Source organism: Cinclus cinclus, chromosome 27, assembly GCF_963662255.1.
Source record: "Cinclus cinclus chromosome 27, bCinCin1.1, whole genome shotgun sequence".
Taxonomy (NCBI): Eukaryota; Metazoa; Chordata; class Aves; order Passeriformes; family Cinclidae; genus Cinclus; species Cinclus cinclus.
Genome location: NC_085072.1, coordinates 6,918,246 through 6,937,143, shown reverse-complemented (window position 1 = coordinate 6,937,143; position 18,898 = coordinate 6,918,246). Strand labels below are relative to the sequence as shown.

The 18,898-nt window shown below is 48.9% G+C and overlaps 1 protein-coding gene across 1 annotated transcript in view; it reads left to right on the top strand.

Annotated features, from left to right (window-relative positions):
- PKP1 (plakophilin 1) overlaps positions 1-18,668 on the top strand; it is a 44,793-nt gene extending 26,125 nt beyond the window's left edge. The window contains exons 4-13 of the mRNA XM_062509590.1: positions 2,076-2,220; positions 4,117-4,324; positions 5,023-5,200; positions 7,265-7,379; positions 8,731-8,886; positions 9,009-9,185; positions 11,517-11,670; positions 12,118-12,304; positions 17,220-17,304; positions 18,597-18,668. Of these exons, the coding sequence (XP_062365574.1) occupies positions 2,076-2,220; positions 4,117-4,324; positions 5,023-5,200; positions 7,265-7,379; positions 8,731-8,886; positions 9,009-9,185; positions 11,517-11,670; positions 12,118-12,304; positions 17,220-17,304; positions 18,597-18,668 (1,477 nt within the window). The remainder of the gene's footprint in view (positions 1-2,075; positions 2,221-4,116; positions 4,325-5,022; positions 5,201-7,264; positions 7,380-8,730; positions 8,887-9,008; positions 9,186-11,516; positions 11,671-12,117; positions 12,305-17,219; positions 17,305-18,596) is intronic.
- Positions 18,669-18,898: the final 230 nt, after the last annotated feature.

Genomic DNA, 18,898 nt, shown 5'->3' with positions numbered 1-18,898 from the left:
AAAAAACTGAGAGAAAATTGCATCCTGGATCCAACCCAGGAATTTCTGGGGCTCCATAATTTCTAGTTTACTTTGTCTTTCCAGTTTTGTGTCTCCATGTTGGAAGTTTAATGGAAGTTGCGTGGTGCCAGGTTTTTATTTGGGTTCAAACTGATGAAAAGTCTTTTGAGGAAGTGATGTTTTATTGAAGTATAGAAATAAAAGTGGAATGAAGTTTACCCAGCTTTAGACATGGAATGCTTAAGGTCCAACCCCATACTGTTGTCTCTCATTCCTGCATACCAAGAGAAGCAGAGGTGTCTCTAGAGGGTAGGGCTTCCTTTCCTAGAAAAAATGTCCAAGACAAAGGCAAGGTGGTTTTTGGAAGCACTGATTTCTTTCCACTGACTCCACAGGTGCTTGAATGAGTCATGCAGGTTGGGTATAACTTTATGCCAGGGAGGGCAGTGGAGACCAGAGTCCTTCAGAGTCCTTCAGTCCTGCCTTTTGTATGAAATTCCCTGTGGAATTGTACATATTATTCCCTGCTCTGTGCTGTGTGGAGAGGAATCCTGGGATTCATAAGGATAAATGTTTTATCCACTGTAAGTGCTCCTGATGGTGACCAAATGTTCTTTCCAGACATTTATTCTTTACATTTCTTTGGTGCAGTCAAAGCAACTCTGCTGTCCCATGCTTCGAAGTGCTATTGTCTTGTGGTGACATTTATAATTTCAAATGTAACGGGTACATTTGAAGAACTTATTAAAAATCACTGTTCTGTTGGTCTATGGCATTGCCTGAATATAAGCAGCTCCTCTACAGAGTCACTCCCTGGTATGACATGCAGCAAAAATGTGTATAAATAAATGTGGTTCAGTCAGGGACTGATTTCCTGATCTCCAGGTAAAACTCCCCATCAGTCCCAGGGAACATCATCAGCCAGGCACAGCCATGACTTCAGTGGCTGGGAAAGCCTTCACACTTCTGGATTTCATCCACTTCTAATGAAGCCTTTCCCATTTGTATCCCATCACTGCTGACAGTAAAACCAAACAGGAGTTTGGGTCTGACTCTCCTCAGTCCTGGACTTTGCAAATTAATGCAGCCACCACTGCTGTGAGATCCCCATGCAGCCTCTGCAGGATTCAGCTGCAAGGGTGCTGAGAGGAGACAGGAACTTCCAATTACATTAATTTCTATAACTGGAAGCACAGACAAGCTTTGCAGTTCAGACCTCCCTGAAAGTTCAGACCCTTTTCTAATTTTATGTGGTTAAAACATCACAGATGGTACTGAATAAGAGCAAGCCAAAAAAAAGCAGGACCTTCACATTTCTAAACAAGTGGAAGAACCTTCAGATGTTTGTATTTCTCCTGAGGTTCTAGTTCTGCCTCGAGCCAGAGGAATTAATATCCTTCCTCTGAAGTTTCAGGCACATTCTTTACCTCTAACAGGGATGATGACAGTGGTCAGCCTTTAGAAGAGCTTGGAGACAGCCAGTGTGAACATCCCCTGGGAGCAGGATGTCTCAGAGCTATTGTTAACATTTCATAAACTGCCTATTTGTCCATCCCATCACTCCAGACAGGCCTTTTCCTGAGGGATCTGCTTGAGCTTCCCCAGACCATCAACTGCTCTTACATTTCTGCTTCCACCACCTCTCACATCAAAAGATCTCATGCTGTGGGAAAACTACCTGCCTGTGTTACCTTGTCCTCACGACCTGGCAGATGGTTTCACTCCTGTCCACTCACTCCTTTATTTGGGGAACAGTGAACTGGGTCTCTGTTCATTGAACTTCCACTTTGGACATGACCAGACATCCACCACCTCAACCCAGCTTTCATTTTCTGTCTCCTTTGCTTGTGGGTAGACTGGATCTGGAATTTATTACCCTTAGTGCTCTTCACTGTGTCTTTTCCATCTTTTACCATCTCTCTTTTTGAGACAGAGAAATCCACTAGAGGTGCCCCGTGTGCTCTACATGGCAATGTGATAATATTTTATCACTGATTCCTACCCAGTGACTCTCAGTGCTGACTTAGGTGTCTTGGCTGAGCACTCACCCAGTTCTGTATTTCTCTTTGACACAGGATCTGTGGTGATGAGATTGATGCTGGCACCATGACCATCCAGAAGGCCATCCAGCTCCTCTGCTCCTCTGATGACAAGTACCAGGCCATGGGGGCTTACTACCTGCAGCACACCTGCTTCCAGGATGAGTCTGCCAAACAAGAGGTGAACAGACTCCTCCAGTGCTCTTTTGCCACACTGGGGTTGATGGCACAAGAGAGGGATGGGATTGGTTTTCCTTAGTGTCAAGGATTCATAGGTTCCCTTGGTTTTCTGAAGGGTTCTTTATACTTCATTAGTCAGGCTCAGGTATTTATTAAATAGATTTTTCAGCTATTAATTTCTCACAACAGCAGTTGGTCAGGATTTAATGCCTGGTATAGTTTCTGGGTAGCAGAGGAGGCTGTTCCTGTTGTCACCACAAGCTGCTGTGGCACAGGGTGATGGGGTTTGACAGTGTGGAAGTTGCCATCCAGAGTCCTTTCCTGAGGGCACCTGCAGCCAGTTCCACATCAATCTTGCACCCAGTTCCACATCAGTCTTTCACTATCTCGGAGCTGCAGAGTTTGCCAGACAAAGCTGCTTTAAGTCCCGCTGTGACCTTTGCTGGGCATTGGTCAGTGACCCTGCAGACCTTTGCCAGCCTTTTTCACAGCCCTTTTCCAGACTATTTCAGCCACCTGAGCTAATGGGTTAATTAATGATCATGTACAAACATAATTTTGCACATCTGTAGTGGTGGCTGCCCTATCCTGGAAGTGTCCAAGGCCAGGTTGGGCAGCACTTGGAGCACCCTGGGATAGTGGAAGGTGTCCCTGGACATGGCAGAGGTTGGTACAATATGTGTTGTAAAGCCCTTTCCTACCCAAACCCCTCAGTGATTCTGTGATACTTGACCACAGAGAAACCCTTCTTATAGCCCAGTTTATTTTTCTGATGCTCTCCCTCCTCAATTCCTTTGCCAACATGTAGCAAAGAGGCAGCCTGAAGGATGGATCTGCTGCAGCAAGGATGTCATCAAACTTTATCCCCACCCTGGAATTTACTGAGATGCCAACCCTTTAGAGGTGGCTTTCCCTGTCCTGGCACAACAGTGGAGCTGGAAGTGCTGGCCGGGTGTGGGGCTGTGCCCCTGTGCCCTGGCTGTGCCTGGATGAGTGCAGATGCCCAGCCCAGATTCAGGTGGCCCATTGTGGGGTGGCCACACCCTTTGTTACCGTTGCAAGCCCTCTGTGAGCACTGGGCCGTCCCATTCTTCCCAGAAAGATGTGCCAGAGCAGGTCGGTGACTCATCCCAGAACACCCTTGTTTTCCTTCCCTCCCGAAAGGTGCTCATTCATTGTCCATTGTCAGCAAGCCTCAGCCGAGGGGGTGTTTGTGCCAGGATGGGCTCCGGGTGGGATCACGGCCGGTGCAGAGCACATCCCACACTGGGAGCACTCAGCTCTTGGAGAGCTCGGCTGCAGGGATTCCCCTTCAAAGCTCCATGTGGTGTCCTGCAGGTCTGGGCTCCCTCCACTGCCTCTGGCTGGCCTCAAGGGTGGTGACACTGGCCATGACCATCCCTCTGAGTTCAGCCTGTGATCTCAGGATGCAGATAAATGACCACAGCCTGTCATTAGATGGCTATAAATGGCCTCTGCACATAGGCAGGGCAGCATTCCTGCTCACTGCAAACTCTGGAGGTGGGTGAAAGTTTGCAGGAGGACATTTCCATCGGCAAAGGACTCTGTCCGTGGCCATTACTCACAGACAATCACTCCTGCAGCTGAAGCTTTTTGCTCCAACCTCCAGGCCAGGAGCTTTGTGCCTGAACCAGACTTGTCATCTCTGGCCCTCGTTTCCTAGCAGCTCTGCTTCTCCAGCTCCCTCAGGATGGGCTGTCTGACCTCTGGCACTGCTGGGGCAGTTCTGGGTGTCCCTGTCCCAGCAGTGTCCTGTGCTCTGTGCTGATGGCCCTGTGTCTGTCCTGGTGCCATGCTCATGTCAGGTGTCTGTCCTGTGTCTGTCCCAGAGCTCCATGCTCATGTCCCATGTCTGCCCCATGTCTCTCCTGGCCAGGTCTATCGGCTGGGGGGCATTGCCAAGCTCGTGGAGCTGCTCCGCAGCCAGAACCAGAATGTGCAGCGGGCAGCAGCCGGGGCCCTCCGGAACCTGGTGTTCAAGAACCCCACCAACAAGATAGAAACACGGCGGCAGAACGGGATCAGGGAGTGTGTGGGCCTCCTCCGCAGGACAGGGAACACAGAAATCCAGAAACAGCTCACAGGTACCGGCAGTCTGCTTGGCCCCAGCAGGGCCTGGCTCCCTTTGCCTGGAGTCCATAGCCCTGAGGCTACCCTAGCACAGAGAGGGGCTTTTCTTCTCTTGCACCAAAGGGTGACTTCAGTCAGAAAGCACGGGAGGTCCTGGCTCTTACATGTTCCATAAGGGTTGCTCACTTCCTAAGTGCCCGGTGGGAAAGCACCTGCCCCAGGTCCCCTTCCAGTTATGGCCATCCTGCCATTGCCACATCTCCCTGCACTCTGGCCCCTGTGCTGTTCCCAGGGATGGCCAAGGGAGCTGCCAACCCCAGAAGGGTTGGCTGGGTTCTCTCCTTGGTGCCTCACCTGTGCCTGAGGAATTGATGGGAGATTTTTGGTGTGGGTTACCCTCAGTTGTGTCCCAAGTTTTTTGTTGCAAGCCTTTCCACGATTCCTGGAGAGATGCTGCTGTCCCCTGCAACCTAATAGCAATAAACAGCAATTCTGGGAGGAGGGAGGATGCTTAAGTGCCCACCTCCACATGGACCCATCCTGCCTGTCTCCCATGGGGGTGGACAGGGACCAGGGTTGCAGGCAGCCTCTGCACCCTCAGCTCAGAGGAGTGAAGGGAAGAAGGATTTTGGTGCTGGAATCACCCTGACCTAAACAAAGCTCCTAGTGCACATGACCCTGTGCTTGAGCTTCTGTCCCATGTACTTCCTAGGACTGCTCTGGAACCTCTCCTCCACTGATGAACTAAAGGAAGAGTTGATACAGGAGGCTCTGCCTGTACTGACAGACTGTGTTATCATCCCTTTCTCGGGCTGGTCTGATAGCAGCTGCAACAGGACACGAGAAATTATTGACCCAGAAGTGTTCTTCAATGCCACAGGTTGTTTGAGGTGAGTCATCAGGCAGGGACTGACTGCAACTTGTGTCTGTGGGCAAAAGCTGAAGCCATCTAAATCATCTTACAATGAGCTGAATTCATGCTCTTTACAATAGTGTTAATGAAAGATTCTCCTTGAGAAAGTTTTCTTTGACTAAGAGAAGGTGCAGAAAAAAAAATTACATGCAAAATACTTTTCTAGGAGCTTTTAATTTTTAATAATTTTGTTCTTGCTAAGTCTCTTCTCAAAAAATATGGAAGCTCTTTTGTGCACTAGTGAAATCCAACAGTGTTTATCTCAGACCAGGAAACTGGACAGATTTCACCTTTAGAGTTTTGAGGCTTCCAGAGAAAACAAACTGATTTAGGGTTTAGGTGACAAAAAAGACAGAATTCTCTATGTGGGGAAAACAAGCACTTCCCACTTCTTTTGATATCTGTTTTACCACAGAACAGTCCCATTGTCCTGGACTTTTCCTGGCTCATTTCATCAGGAGTCTCAGCTACAAAACAGGAGGTGCAGACAGAGCCCAGAGTAGTTTGTTCTGTTCACGGGAAACCAGAGTCCTTTTGTAGAGGATGTTCACCATGACTTGCTGTTTCTCCTGCCTTCCTCCTCCACTTGGATGTGAGCTCCTTGTCTCAATGGGAACAAGTGGGGCAAAAAGCCTGCCCTGTATAATGAGGTGCTTTCATCAAGGGAAGCTCTCCCCGAGGGAGGCAGCGCTGGCCGCGCCCTTCCCAGACATGCAGGTCGCAGGAACTGGAGCTGCTTATGAAACAAGAGGCTGATCATGGCAGGGCCTTTGGAGACCTGATACCATCGGCTTCTGTGGCTGGGAACCGTGTCTGGGAGATAGAGAGTGCTGCTCCCTCCTTCCCTGCCCTGGAAGGCAGCCCCCCCGAGCAGCTGGGGTATGGTGGGTATGAGTTGCTCTGCTTTAAGGCCATCCCAGCCTGCTGACACCATGAAATATCCCATTAAAATGAGGGAAAGACAATGGCAACAGCTTGTAAAAACCCTCTAGAGTTTAACTGAAGGTAGGCTCTGCCTCCTGAGACTGATGCCAGCCTGTGGCAGCAGTGCCCAACACCCCAAAGAAGACTGGCAGCTGCAGGAAAGCAAGGAAGCTCCAGAGGCCTGAGGGAGCAGGACTGGGGAGCAGGGAGTGTGAGGGAAGCTGAGAGTTGGATCCGGACCCCCTGCTCCAAGGGCTGAGCCAGGACTGCTCTGAGTCACTGCCCTGCCACATCAGAACACAGGGATGAGCAGCCCTGGGTTTGCCCTGGGCCTGAGCCATTGCTGCTCAAGCATTTCTGGATTGCAGATGAATCCATGTTAATGAAGAGGCTGCAAATCACAGTGAACATCAAATCCAGTTCTGGAACACCTGCAGTGAATATCTCACAACCACTGCCAACCTCTCCTTGTTTTTCATTTGCAAGCTATAAGGCAATAAAATAGGGAAGGAAAAAAAAAACCCAGAACAAAACAACAAAAGCTGTATCTGGTTACTGGAAAAAATCCACTTTCCTGACAGCTGCTGGTGTCCGGGAACCTATTTCAACCTCATAGATGGGTCAGTCCCTCTGGCCAGAGCCATTGCTGCTCTCCAGCATCTCCCCTCTGTTTCCCACACAGACATTGCTGCTGACCCTGGGTAGGTCTTGTGCTTACAACCCTGTGCACCTTCCCGATGATCACAACAATCCCAGATGGTCTTTAGCCAGTCTTCCCTTTGGAAACTCCTCTCAGGAGACAGTGTGTGTGTGTGTGTGTGTAGTGGCACATGCAGCACCTCTGAGGCAATCTCCTGGTGGTGACTGTCCCTAGGAGGGTGTCTTCTATGCAGATCTCCTTTCAGGACATGTTCCAGGTGAAATCAGTCCTAAAGAGCAACAAGAGAGCTGTGCGCTGGTGCAGTCCCACCAAAGGCCTCCAGAATGGGAGCAGCTCTTCAGCCTTGCTGAATTTGCCAAAAAATCCCCGAATTCAGTGACAACCATAGCCAGAACAGAATCCAACTCACCCTCTCTCCTCTTTGTCCCCTGCCATGCTTCTCAATGGCTTCCCCAGGAACCTGAGCTCTGCAGACATGGGGCGCCAGACCATGAGGAATTACCCCGGCCTGATCGACTCTGTCATGACTTATGCTCAGAATTGCGTGGCCTCCAACCGCCCTGATGACAAGGTACCGGCTCCAGCCCCAAAGTTAACAATTGCAATCTTGGGAATGCCTCAGAATCCTTTTCCAACAAACACAAGAGGTAGCTGGGCTCTCTGGCTGCTCTTGTCCTTCCAAGCCTCAGTGGGATCTGTTGGAGAGTTGTAAGTCCTCAGGGCTCTGGGCCTGAAGTAAAGCTGGGCTTTAAAATTTTCCTGTAACAAACACAGGGGAACAATAAAATACTTTGGCTCCTGAGTCCCCATGATACTTCCCTTCCCTTCCCTTCCCTTCCCTTCCCTTCCCTTCCCTTCCCTTCCCTTCCCTTCCCTTCCCTTCCCTTCCCTTCCCTTCCCTTCCCTTCCCTTCCCTTCCCTTCCCTTCCCTTCCCTTCCCTTCCCTTCCCTTCCCTTCCCTTCCCTTCCCTTCCCTTCCCTTCCCTTCCCTTCCCTTCCCTTCCCTTCCCTTCCCTTCCCTTCCCTTCCCTTCCCTTCCCTTCCCTTCCCTTCCCTTCCCTGCCCTTCCCTGCCCTTCCCTGCCCTTCCCTGCCCTTCCCTGGAATCTTCCACTGTCTTAATCTCCATCTCTTGCTCTTTACGCCCCTAGAAAGACCCAAGTGTATAATACCCAGCTTGGCCCCATGTTCAGCAAGAAGCCAGGAGTTGTCCTCTCTCTGCCAGTCCCCTGGCTGTGACTGATGGCTGTGTGTGACAGCACTTGCCTTGGACAAAATAGTATTTGTAGACACCTTTCAGATGTAACCCTCAAAGTTACCAAAGTTATTTTGAATTCTCTCCAGATTGAGCAAACCCTCTTTTGGGATGGCTGGATGGCTTTTGCAGGAAGCCCCTTTCCAGTAGCACACACAGAATGCAGCTCTTTGGAAATGTAACCCCAGGTTCTGGTGTTGGTTATGGGTATCCAGCCAAAATTCTCCCTTGTTCTTCCCATTGGGCACTCAGATATCCAGGGAAAGGAGGCTTAAAGCCTGTTCTTGGTAAAAGTGTCACCTGTCTGTAGCTATGACTCAGGGAAAGACATTGGAAGTTACCTCTGGTGAGAGGGGGATTTCAAGATTGGGAAATTCATGGTTTGGTCTAACCACTCTCACACTCTCTTTTCCTGTTTGCCAACTTGTCTGTGACAAGTGAGACCTCCCAAGGTTCTCTGGGTCAGCTCACTGATCTCAGGTCACTGAGATCCTTCCTTCACAGCTATTCCAGCTCCTTCCCTCCCATCTCTCGCTCCCTGAACCAGGCTAAAGAGCATCTGTGGTGCTAAAAAAGCTGATTATGGCCCAGTCCATGTCCCCTCTGGTGCTGCTCCATAGTTTTCTGCCTAATGTGATGTTTGCATTTTTCTTCTGGGGGTGATGAAGTCTGTGGAGAACTGCATCTGCATCCTGCACAACCTCTCCTACCGCCTGGATGCTGAAGTTCCCAACAAATACACCCAGCTCAACCACATGGCCCGGAGCGTTTACATGGACAAAACTCTCACAGGCTGCTTCAACAGCAGGAGTGGGAAAATGGAGGTAGGATGTACTGCAGAGGGATTGTGAATGTGATGTTCAGCCCCAGCAGGGGCTGCAAGGGAAGAGCAGGGGCTGCAAGGGAAAAGCAGGATCTGAGCTCCCTGTTTCTCATGTCTTTGCAGAATGATGAGTACGGGGTCCCCCTTCCTGAGGAGGATTTCAAACCCAAAGGCCCCAGTTGGCTTTACCATTCAGATGCCATCCGCACCTACCTGTCCCTGATGGATCAGAGCAAGAAGGATGCCACCCTGGAAGCTTGTGCTGGAGCTCTGCAGAACCTCACTGCGAGTCGAGGGCTGGTAAGACCTTCCCTCTCCTCCACATATGTGCACCCAAATGTGTCAGCACTTCCATGGAATCAGAGTCAGTAAGGCTGGGAAGACCTCTAAGGTCACTGATCATTATCACTTCTCAGCCATGAAAAAGGAAAATGTCCTTCTTAAACCTCAGGGCGCTACAGCCAGTCTTTCCATGGTGTTTGATCCAGTGGGATGTTTATTAACTACAAGCTCAGGGTCTCATGGGGGGCTACAATCAGCATCCTAAAGATCTATCCCAGACCCATACACTGGGTTTCCAAATTTCCCCAGTCTGTTGGTCACACTGCCAACAGTTGCTGGTATTGGCACCCTCCCCCAGGACAGCAGTGACAGTGAGCCCAGATGTGCACCCGTAGCCAGATGTGATGAGAGGCAGGAGAAGAGCTGAGCCACCCCTCCCATGTGTGTGCTCCAAGGGGAGGCAGATCTAATGACAGGGTGGGTTGTGCTGTGGATTGTGGCTTTTCCACACCTCAGAGCTACCTGTAAAATAGATCTGACAGATGTCCTGACCCATGTCCTGGCAGCGTGGCACTGCCAGGGGCTGGGTGATGCTGTGGCACCTTGAGGAACATGTCACAACCGTGGCTCTGTGGGCCCACGTCTCTGCTCTGGGCACATCCTTGCAGGCGGCCTCCCCTGGGACAGCCCCTGACTTGTCTGTTTGTGCCCAACTCCATCAATCCCAATTTAAATAAGATGGATGGGGAGATAAAGAGATAATGATTCCATAGGTAGGAGAGGCGTGTCACGTGTGGGGAGTGTCCCACCCAGGGACACGGGTGACTCACATGGAGCCTTCTCTGCTAGGATGGCATAAACCTGCCAGCTCTGATCTCCTTTTGTCACAACAATTTCCATGCTAAATAATTTGGAACCTTGACTTTTGGCAATAAAACTAAGCAGTGCTGTGAACCTGAATGTGGAAAGAGGCTGTCACATATGGGTAGAGCTGGTCAGAGAAATAGGGCTGGAGTTTTGTGCTTCAGGGAAAAGAAAATTTCAGCAATCAACAGCATTGCACAAGGGACAAACAACCAAACCCTGCTCTGACAGGGCTGGAGCAACTTAATTGAGCCTCCTGGAATGGAATGGCTGAAATCTGTCTGGATGTGCAGAAGTGGCTCCTCCCTTCAAGAGCCTCATTCCAGCTCAGAGCTGGAGCTGGAATTGCTGAGTTTGCTGTCATTTGATGGAAAGGGAATCTGGGGATGAGCTTACAGAGCTTGCTGTGATCCTTTAGCTCATAGAGGATGGCTCTGAATGTCTTTCAACTGTGCTTTACACACCCTACATTCCTGCTGGTGTGAATGTGGAACAGGGCACATGTTTTCCAGCCCCTTCTCTCCATTCCCATGTCACTGTTGATGGACATGTGTCTCCAGCAGCCTTTCTGGTAGGACAGGAACTGAGAAGTTCAGTTTAATCTCTGTCAATAAGGGCAGTTTACTTGGGGGATGTGCTTGAACTCATCTGCCCTGGCTGCATCCTGAGACGTTCTACATTTACAAGCATAAGATCTCATCTAAGATGAGTACTTTTGGTCTTCAGACTGTTTCTCAAAGGCGTCCATTATCTGGTCCTGCTCTCCAACAGCCCATTGTGTCATGGCAGGTTGCTGTGAAGGGCCAGGGCAGGGAGTTGCCAGGGGGTTGTGAAGGGTGAGGGCAATGTGGACATGAAAGCAAAACTTCTCTAGCTTTTTGAATGTCACTTGAGTGATCAACTGCTCCACTGGGGCTCCAGAGAACAGCAGAACCAGCTGCTGACTTTTCAAATGTCACAGAATAATGGAAACATTAAGCTTGGAAAAGCCCTCTGATATCACTAAATCCAGCTGTTCACCCATGTTCACCACTAACCCATGTCCTCCCCAAGTGCCCTATCCACATTTTTTTTTTAACATTCCCAGGGATGGTGGCTCTACAACTGCCCTGGACAGCTGTGCCACTGCTTGGCAACTGCTTTGGTGAAGAATTTTCCCCAATATCCGATCTAAGCCTCCCCTGAGGCAGCTTGAGATCATTTCCCCTTGTCCTGTCCCTTGTCTTCTGGGAGCAGAGCCTGATCCCCTGCTGGCTGCACCCTCCTGTCAGGGAGTTGAGGAGGACCCCCCAAGCCTCCTTTTCTCCAGGCTCCCATAACTGTGGGGAACAGAGGTAAAACTGCCAGAGTAAACGGGATTATGGCGGCAGGAGAAAGGATTGTATGGTGCCCATTTTATGGCAGTCACATTCCTCCAGCCCTGACCATCATCCCAGCTGTTTGCCCCTGGCACTGTAAGTCATGGACATCTCTGCTGTCCCTCAGATGTCCAGTGCCATGAGCCAGTTGATTGGGCTGAAGGAGAAGGGGTTGCCCCGCATCGCTCGGCTGCTCCAGTCCAACAGCTCTGAGGTCGTCCGTTCCGGGGCCTCTCTGCTGAGCAACATGTCCAGGCATCCTGTGCTCCACAAAACCATGGGTAAGTCCTTCCCCAACGCTGGGTCCCAGCTTTCAGCTCTGTGGGATCTGCCCAGCTCGCTTTGTAAGCCCCATAAGGAGACTTAGCCAAGCTCCAGAACTGGGCAGAACAGTGTCCTTTCCTCTGGCCCCAAGGACAGTCACCACTGCTGTGTGGCATGTGCTGTGCTTTACAGACGATGACAAACCTGCAGATCCACAAGGGTGGCAGTGTTTTGGGAAGTGAGTTGGACTTGAGTGCCCATGGCCAACAACACTGCCCTTCCAAAGGCCTGCAGCCCTTGTTTTGTCTTGGAAAAATCCACTGATGACAGTGATGCCATTGCTGTCCAACACTTCCGGTGCCTCCCTGCAGAGATAACTTTGCTTGGTGTTAACACAAATAGCATCATTCACTTGTGCCAGATTGTGTTTAATTGTTGATTGGAACATTCCTCCACCTCTTTAGCTCACCAGGTGCTCCCAGATGTGTCCCGTCTCCTGTCGTTCCAGTCTGGAAACACCAGCAGCTATGGGGAGATCATGACATCAGCTTGTTACACTCTGAGGAACCTCATCATGTCCAACCCCCACCTGGGAAAGTCTTACTTGTCCAGCAACTTGCTAAATAATGTAGTGAGCCTGTGCCGGAACGGGTGAGTGTGGGGCACAAGGCAGGGGCAGGGACAGAGCCAGACTGACCCCAGAGCCTTTCCAACACCCTTCAGAGCCAAAGCAGAGCATTATTCCTTCCTAATAAATGAATTGGGCATGTTGGTGGGCAGAGATCATCAACACTGGTTTCTTGGAAATAGGCAGGAGCTATCCTGGGTGGAATTTGCAAAGAGGCCTCTGGAAATTTTATGGTTACATTTTAGGAAATTCTAAAAACAACTGAAGCACCAACATCTTAAAGTCTTTTAGAAATAGTACTTATAGAGCCTATAAAAAAGAGGAGACGTGACTTTTTGGGCAAGCAGATAGTGACAGGACAAGGGGCAATGGTTTCAAACTAAAAGAGGAGACATTTACACTAGATGTTAGGGAGAAATTCTTCCCTAAGACAGTGGGGAGGCCCTGGCACAGGCTGTCCAGAGAAACTTTGGCTGCTCCATCCCTGGCAGTGTCCAAAGCCAGGCTGGATGGGGCTTGGAGCAACCTGGGCTAGTGGAAGGTGTCACTGCCAAGACACTGCCCATGGCAGGGGGTGGGACTGGATGATCTTTCAGGTCCCTTCCAACCCAAACCACTCTGTGGTTCTCTGATCTATGAAAAATTCCAGCCCTCAGAACAGGGGATGTCAGTGACTTCCTGGCTCCTGGGCTTCCCTCAAACTTAGTCATGAAGGTCAAGTCTGAGGTTCAACACTGCAGGTACATAAGCATTGTGCTTAACTTTTATATGCAAATCTGTTCATCTTTTTGTTGAATCATCCTACTCAAAATGAGCTCTGAGGGAACATAGGCAGGAATTATTTTAAGTATCTCCCTGGTCTACTCCTGTATTTTATACCAGCTGAGCAATCTCATAATATTTTACTTCTTTCTATTTTAGGACTTGGTTTGGGGTTTGGTGGTAGGAATTCTGTCCTGTTTGTTATCCATATTCCCTGCAGCACAAACCTGTCAAGCCTTGCCAAGTTCTGTGCTCATTTCTGGCCAAACTGGTGTTAAACTTCCATTATCTTTGACCATGTTCTCTCTTTCCTAGGCTTTCATCTCTCCTGCCATCTGTCTTTGTTTTAAAATGGCTTAGATAAATAACCATTGTTTTCTGTTGTGAAAATCCATTTGCATGCCTTCATCATCCTTTGATAAAGTTCTTCCAGTTCACCTCTTATTCCATGGCAGAGACACTCTCAGTGATTGCACAGGGCCTCCTTGTTTAGTTTGGGCCTGGGCCAAGGAGCATTGCTCTATTTGCTGCTTTTATTTGTTTCCACTCTCCAAGGAGCCCAATTACTATGAAACCCCGCCCTCTTCTAAGCCCTCGTGCTTTCAAATGGTATTTACTCTGCTGAAGTGCCACTGTGGCTCCCTCAGACCAGTGCTCAGTAATTTGCTGCTCCAGCACAGCCTTGCACAACCCAGGCTGGGAACACTTTAATTGCCTTTGGCTGCTGGGGATGAGCTTTGTTGGAGGTGACTCACTGAACTGTGAGGAGTTACCACATTCTGGAGATGTCTACAGTCCTTCCTGGATCACACAGTCCTCCCAAGAAACTCCCCAGTTCTTACAATGTACAAAAAATGAGTTTTCCTTTGCCTTCATTATTCAGTTTTGTCCCCAAATATTTTTATGCTGTTCAGTTCTTAGGGAAAAAGAGAAAAATTTCCACCCAGGACTAGCTTATTTTTCCCAGCTCTATTATTTGAGGCTGTTCCAGCAGAGCAGATGTTGGAGAGACTTTTGACTCTTGTTCAGTCACAGAGTGAAATTTTCCCAGTGTCATGTGTCACCTGTGAAGATAAACAAGAAAAATTAGGGTGGGATTTGTCCAGTCCTACATCAGAAAGAGCCTCCCACCACAATGGAAATAAATGCATTAAGTCCCCACTTCTGCAGGGGGCTGGCTGAAGCTCCCAGGTCCCCACTATGGTTCTGAATGTGGTGAGTCCCATGCTATCAACCTCCTCCTTGCCAGCACTGCAGGCAGCAGAGAGAGGGGGACAGGGGGCTCAGGGGTGACCCAGTCACCAAGGGGGACCCAGGGACACCCTGCACCCTGACAGGCTTTGGCAGCTTCCTCTGTTAATCTGCCTCATTTCCCTGTGGACATTCCCTGACCCCCAGGCTGGAGTTGGTGTCTAGGTACTCCCTCCCAGAGGAGTCTCCTCTGCCACCCACAGATCCTGCCCTGTATTTCTGAGCTGGGCTCTCACTGCATTACCAGCTGCAAACCAGGAGCTCCATCTGCTCAACCAACTTCAGAGTCATAGCTTAGAAAGAGACTCCAGGTTCCGGACCAGTGAGTTGTAGATCTTGCCCTTTCCCATGTTCTCCTCCCTTTCCATGTTTCTTTCTCCTCATGTTTCTCATAGCTGATTCTGCCTGAAAAGCAGAAAGGGTTCAGTAGTTTATCTGATGGATGTGGTTTCTTCTTCCTAGAGCATCCCAAATAGATAATTGTCTATGTCTCCTGCAGATACTCTCCTTTATGACATGAGGTTCATGGTCAAATGGGGTTCCTTCACTCTTCATTATTTTTAATCCAAGTTGCCAAAATATTGAGTGTTTCCTTCGATTTTTGATGGTGTTTCTGAAAATCAAGCCACTGGACCTGATTTACTGGGATGGTTGATTTCCTCTTCATTTTTCTTCTCCAGCTGTCTGAAGAACATTTCTCATTTTCAAGCAATATTATTTCACCAATTAAATTGAAATTCTCCTCATTCATTCTACTGGCTGCACTCAAAGCTTTTCTCAAAACCTCTCCCTGTATTTTCGAGCATCACATTTGCAGTTCATCCCTTTACCGTGGATTTATTTCTGTTTTTCTTTGTTCCTTCACTTTTCACACATTTGCTATTGCAGTTTTATTTTGCAGTTCAATTCCACCACAACATTTCACCAAAATTAATCTTTAGAGAAACTCAGGTCTTCCCTTGATTATGCCCTGTTCCAGAGAGTTCTTCTCATCCACACATTTCCCATTTCTTCCAAATATTGCACCTTGATATCATTATATTATCTCTTCACATCCTGAAGAAATCCTTGTTCTGGGAATTCCCTTGGCATTCTCAGTGACACACACAAAGTTCTTTGTACTTTTCTCCTTTGAGAAACGATTATTTCTCCCCATTATTTGATATCTGTGGAAAAGATTCTTGTCTTTTTTGCCCCCATTCTGCTTCTACCCATTCCCCACCATCTTCTTCTGTTTGTGTCTTGTTTATGTTTTGCTGCAGCTGTTTGGATTACTCCTCCCATTACCACCAGGGCATATCTGCCTCATTGCCCTTCCACAATTTTTCATGAATAATTCTATTTGTAAAAGACTGACAGTACTTAAAATCAACTTTGATTTTCAGGCAATTTGTTATTAAGGATTTTTTCCCCCAGATCAGCTGTCCTTGATATTCTGCTCTGTGTTGTATTCACATTATTTTGTTTGGGATATGCTGCTTTACCTAGTGAAGCTGGCATCACAGCTCCACCATCTCATATTGAGCTTTTTATACCTAAATTATTGCAGTCAATGCTGTAAGAAACAGTCACTGCTAGTCCTTCAAATGAAGAGTTTAAAAAAATCTTCTGCCCAAATTCATAAATGCCTTAGCTACTGATGCTGGTAATTTTGGCTTGGAAATAGAAAATTTCTGAGCTGTTCTCTGGAGACCTAGTGGCAGAAAGTACATATTCAGCATAATTAGAAATAAATTATTTCAAAAATAAGAGAAAATTACTCTGTCTCAGGAAGAAAGAAACAACTTGAAGCTACAAATCCTTGAGAGTTCAGTTCGTGTTCTGCCCATCTGATACAGCTATCCTTGGGTTTGTAGAGATTTAATGGCTTTTCAGCCACAGACAACATATCAGCCAAAAAAATGTTCTAAAACATGGTCATTCTGGTGACAGAGCATAGGGTGGTTGTAACAAGAGAAGAGATTTGGCAATAAAACCTGTTTTTTCTGTCCCAAAGCATTGTTCAGGAATTTCTGGCTGTCCTCCAGCCCTCCACATAGCAGCAGGAGCTGCACAACATTTGTTTGGTAACAGCTGCTGTGTATGTCAGAGAAATGCCCCAAAATGTACTGGGTGTGATTCCAAGTGTGGAGCTGATGTCCCAGGTTCCTCATGATCTATTGGTCCCATTTCTTGTAGGCTTTTGGGGACCATTTTGAGGAATGTTTTGAAGACTGTTTTTGAGGACACAAGGTTTTGTGGAGCTGTGTCAGACAGGGAGGGTCCTGAGCTTGGTCCCATTCCTCTCCATCACCCTGGGTGGGACAGGCTGGGACTGCTGCTCTGAACCCAGAGCAGGAGTCTCCCATAGCCAGGAGGAGGCCCAGGAGACTGGAAGCAGTGGTGGGAGCCAGCAGGGAGGGGATGTCTGGGTATGAAATGTTCCAAAATTATAAAAGGTCCTGCATGACTCATGGTTTCAAGCTGTTACGTGAGCAGGTATCTGTTCCCTTGTGCTGAGTGAGGACTCTGGGCTGCTTGCAGATGGTGCTATTGCAAAGTAGCAGTAGCTACTCCCATCCCTTGTCCTCTCCAGGGAGCTCAAGCCCACTTCTCTGCCCCCTCCCAGGATCCGCCCACGCTGTCCCTACAGACTCCAGCAAGGGGTTGGCACCATTTCCCTTCTCCTTCCCTCTCTCAAATTTCAAATTCAGCTCAGTTTTATGTTTGTTTTCCCACTCACATCCTCCCCTCTCTTTCCTCTGCCCTGCTCTAGTCACAGTTGTCACACGATATTGCTGAGAGAACAGGAGGGTGTTACTGACAGTCCTGTTCATGGCTAGTCAGGCTCCCAGATGCAGCTGGGTTTGTCCCAGGTAGTCAGCAGTGTCTGTGGGGTGCTGCTCTGTGCCTGCTATAATCCTCCTGTTGCTTTCGTCTCCCCAGCTCCTGTCCAAAAGCAGCTGAAGCTGCTCGACTTCTCCTGACAGACCTTTGGTCCAACAGGGAGCTCCAGAGTGTGCTTAAGCAGGTAAGGACAACGCTCCTGCTTCTGGGAGTCAGGAGAAGCCCTGGGTTGTTCACTTGCTGAAGTGGGGAGCTGGTAAAGGCCCTGATCCAGCAGCAAGTAGGGCAGGGCCCAGGAGGAGCCTGGGACACTTGGGCACCCACCTGGGATCTGAGCACATGGCAGGGGGTCACTGCTGGGACTCACTTTGGGGACAAAGCAGATGGTGACGTGCCTGTGTCAGACACCTTCCTCCTTGGGGATGGTGCTGGAATGCGCCCCAGCACAGCCCCCTTGCTCTGGGCTGGGACACGCTGGGTGTTTCACCCTCATTCAAGGGATTCCCTTCATTGGAGTCCAACAGGTCCCTGGCAAGGTCCCTCCTCTCTTTGCCATTTTCTTCTGTGTCCATAACCCTGCCCTGTGGTTACATCCCTGTGTAGTCAGGGTAAGCTGTCAAACCAAGAGGAGACAAGTATTGGGGATTTTTTGGTTTTTTTTGCTCCCTGCAGCAGAAGCTGGGAAAATGCAGAGCCAAATGGGCACTGAGCCAGGTCCCACCTCCAGCTCCCAGCTCCAACTGCTCCCAGTTCCCAGCTCGCAGTTCCCAATTCCCAGCTCCTGCTCCCAGTGGCATTCTTTGAACAAGCTGGGTTTTTCCAACTCAAGAGCAGCAGCACCTGCAGAGAGTACAGGGTCAAATTAAATAGAAGGAGGAATCGCGGTAAGGGGGAGGGGAGCACCTGAAGGCAGGAGCAGAGCATCTGAACTCTGTTCCCATATTGACAGTGAGGGACTCTGCACAGAAGCTGGGGTAGTTTTGTGCCAGGCTCTGCTCACAGCCCATGCCAGCTCATGTTGGTGTGACTGAGTCACTCTGGTGTTCACACATAGGTTTATTGCTTAGGTAAATGTCTGGGGAGCAGGATGTGAGTCTGTAGGGGTACATGCATCATGCAAAGACTTCTGCTCTTTTTTTTTGCGATGAGGAACTAAATGAAACTATACTCAGTGAATGATTAAATAAATTTCCTCCAAAAACCTGGAGGAGTCCAGCTCTGGGTTGATGGAAGGCAATGCGAAGAAAAGCAACCTGGTCTGCAGGAAGGTGTGGAATGAGATAAGCTTTAAGGTCCCTTTAACCCAAACCATTCCATGGTTCTATGATTCTATGGAGTTTATCAATAAGGGTGACAAAGGTACCCAGAGGGCTGACAGAGGAGATTGACTGAGAATGAAGCACACTTTGCTCAGGAACTGCTCTCAGTGTAGAAATGGATATGTGCTCACTGCACTTCATGTTTCTGTTTTTTCAGCAAGGGTTTGATAAGAACATGATGGGATCTTTAGCTGGAACGACCTTCAGGACCCTCTCCTCTAGATTTTAGAGCCTCTCCATGCATGTTCAGGCTGCAGGTGAGAACACGGCCCTTGTGGTGGATTTGGGGCACAGGAATCCTTTGAGATTGTTGCTACTTTTGACCACACCAAAAGTCTCTTTGTGACATTTTCATCCCAAATCTTCCCAGCCCAGTCTGTTTCTATGAGTAGTCTGAGGCTGTGCTATCCCTGGGCCCAGGGCAGATGTTTCCCCTGTGGCCCAGCTGTGCATTTTGGA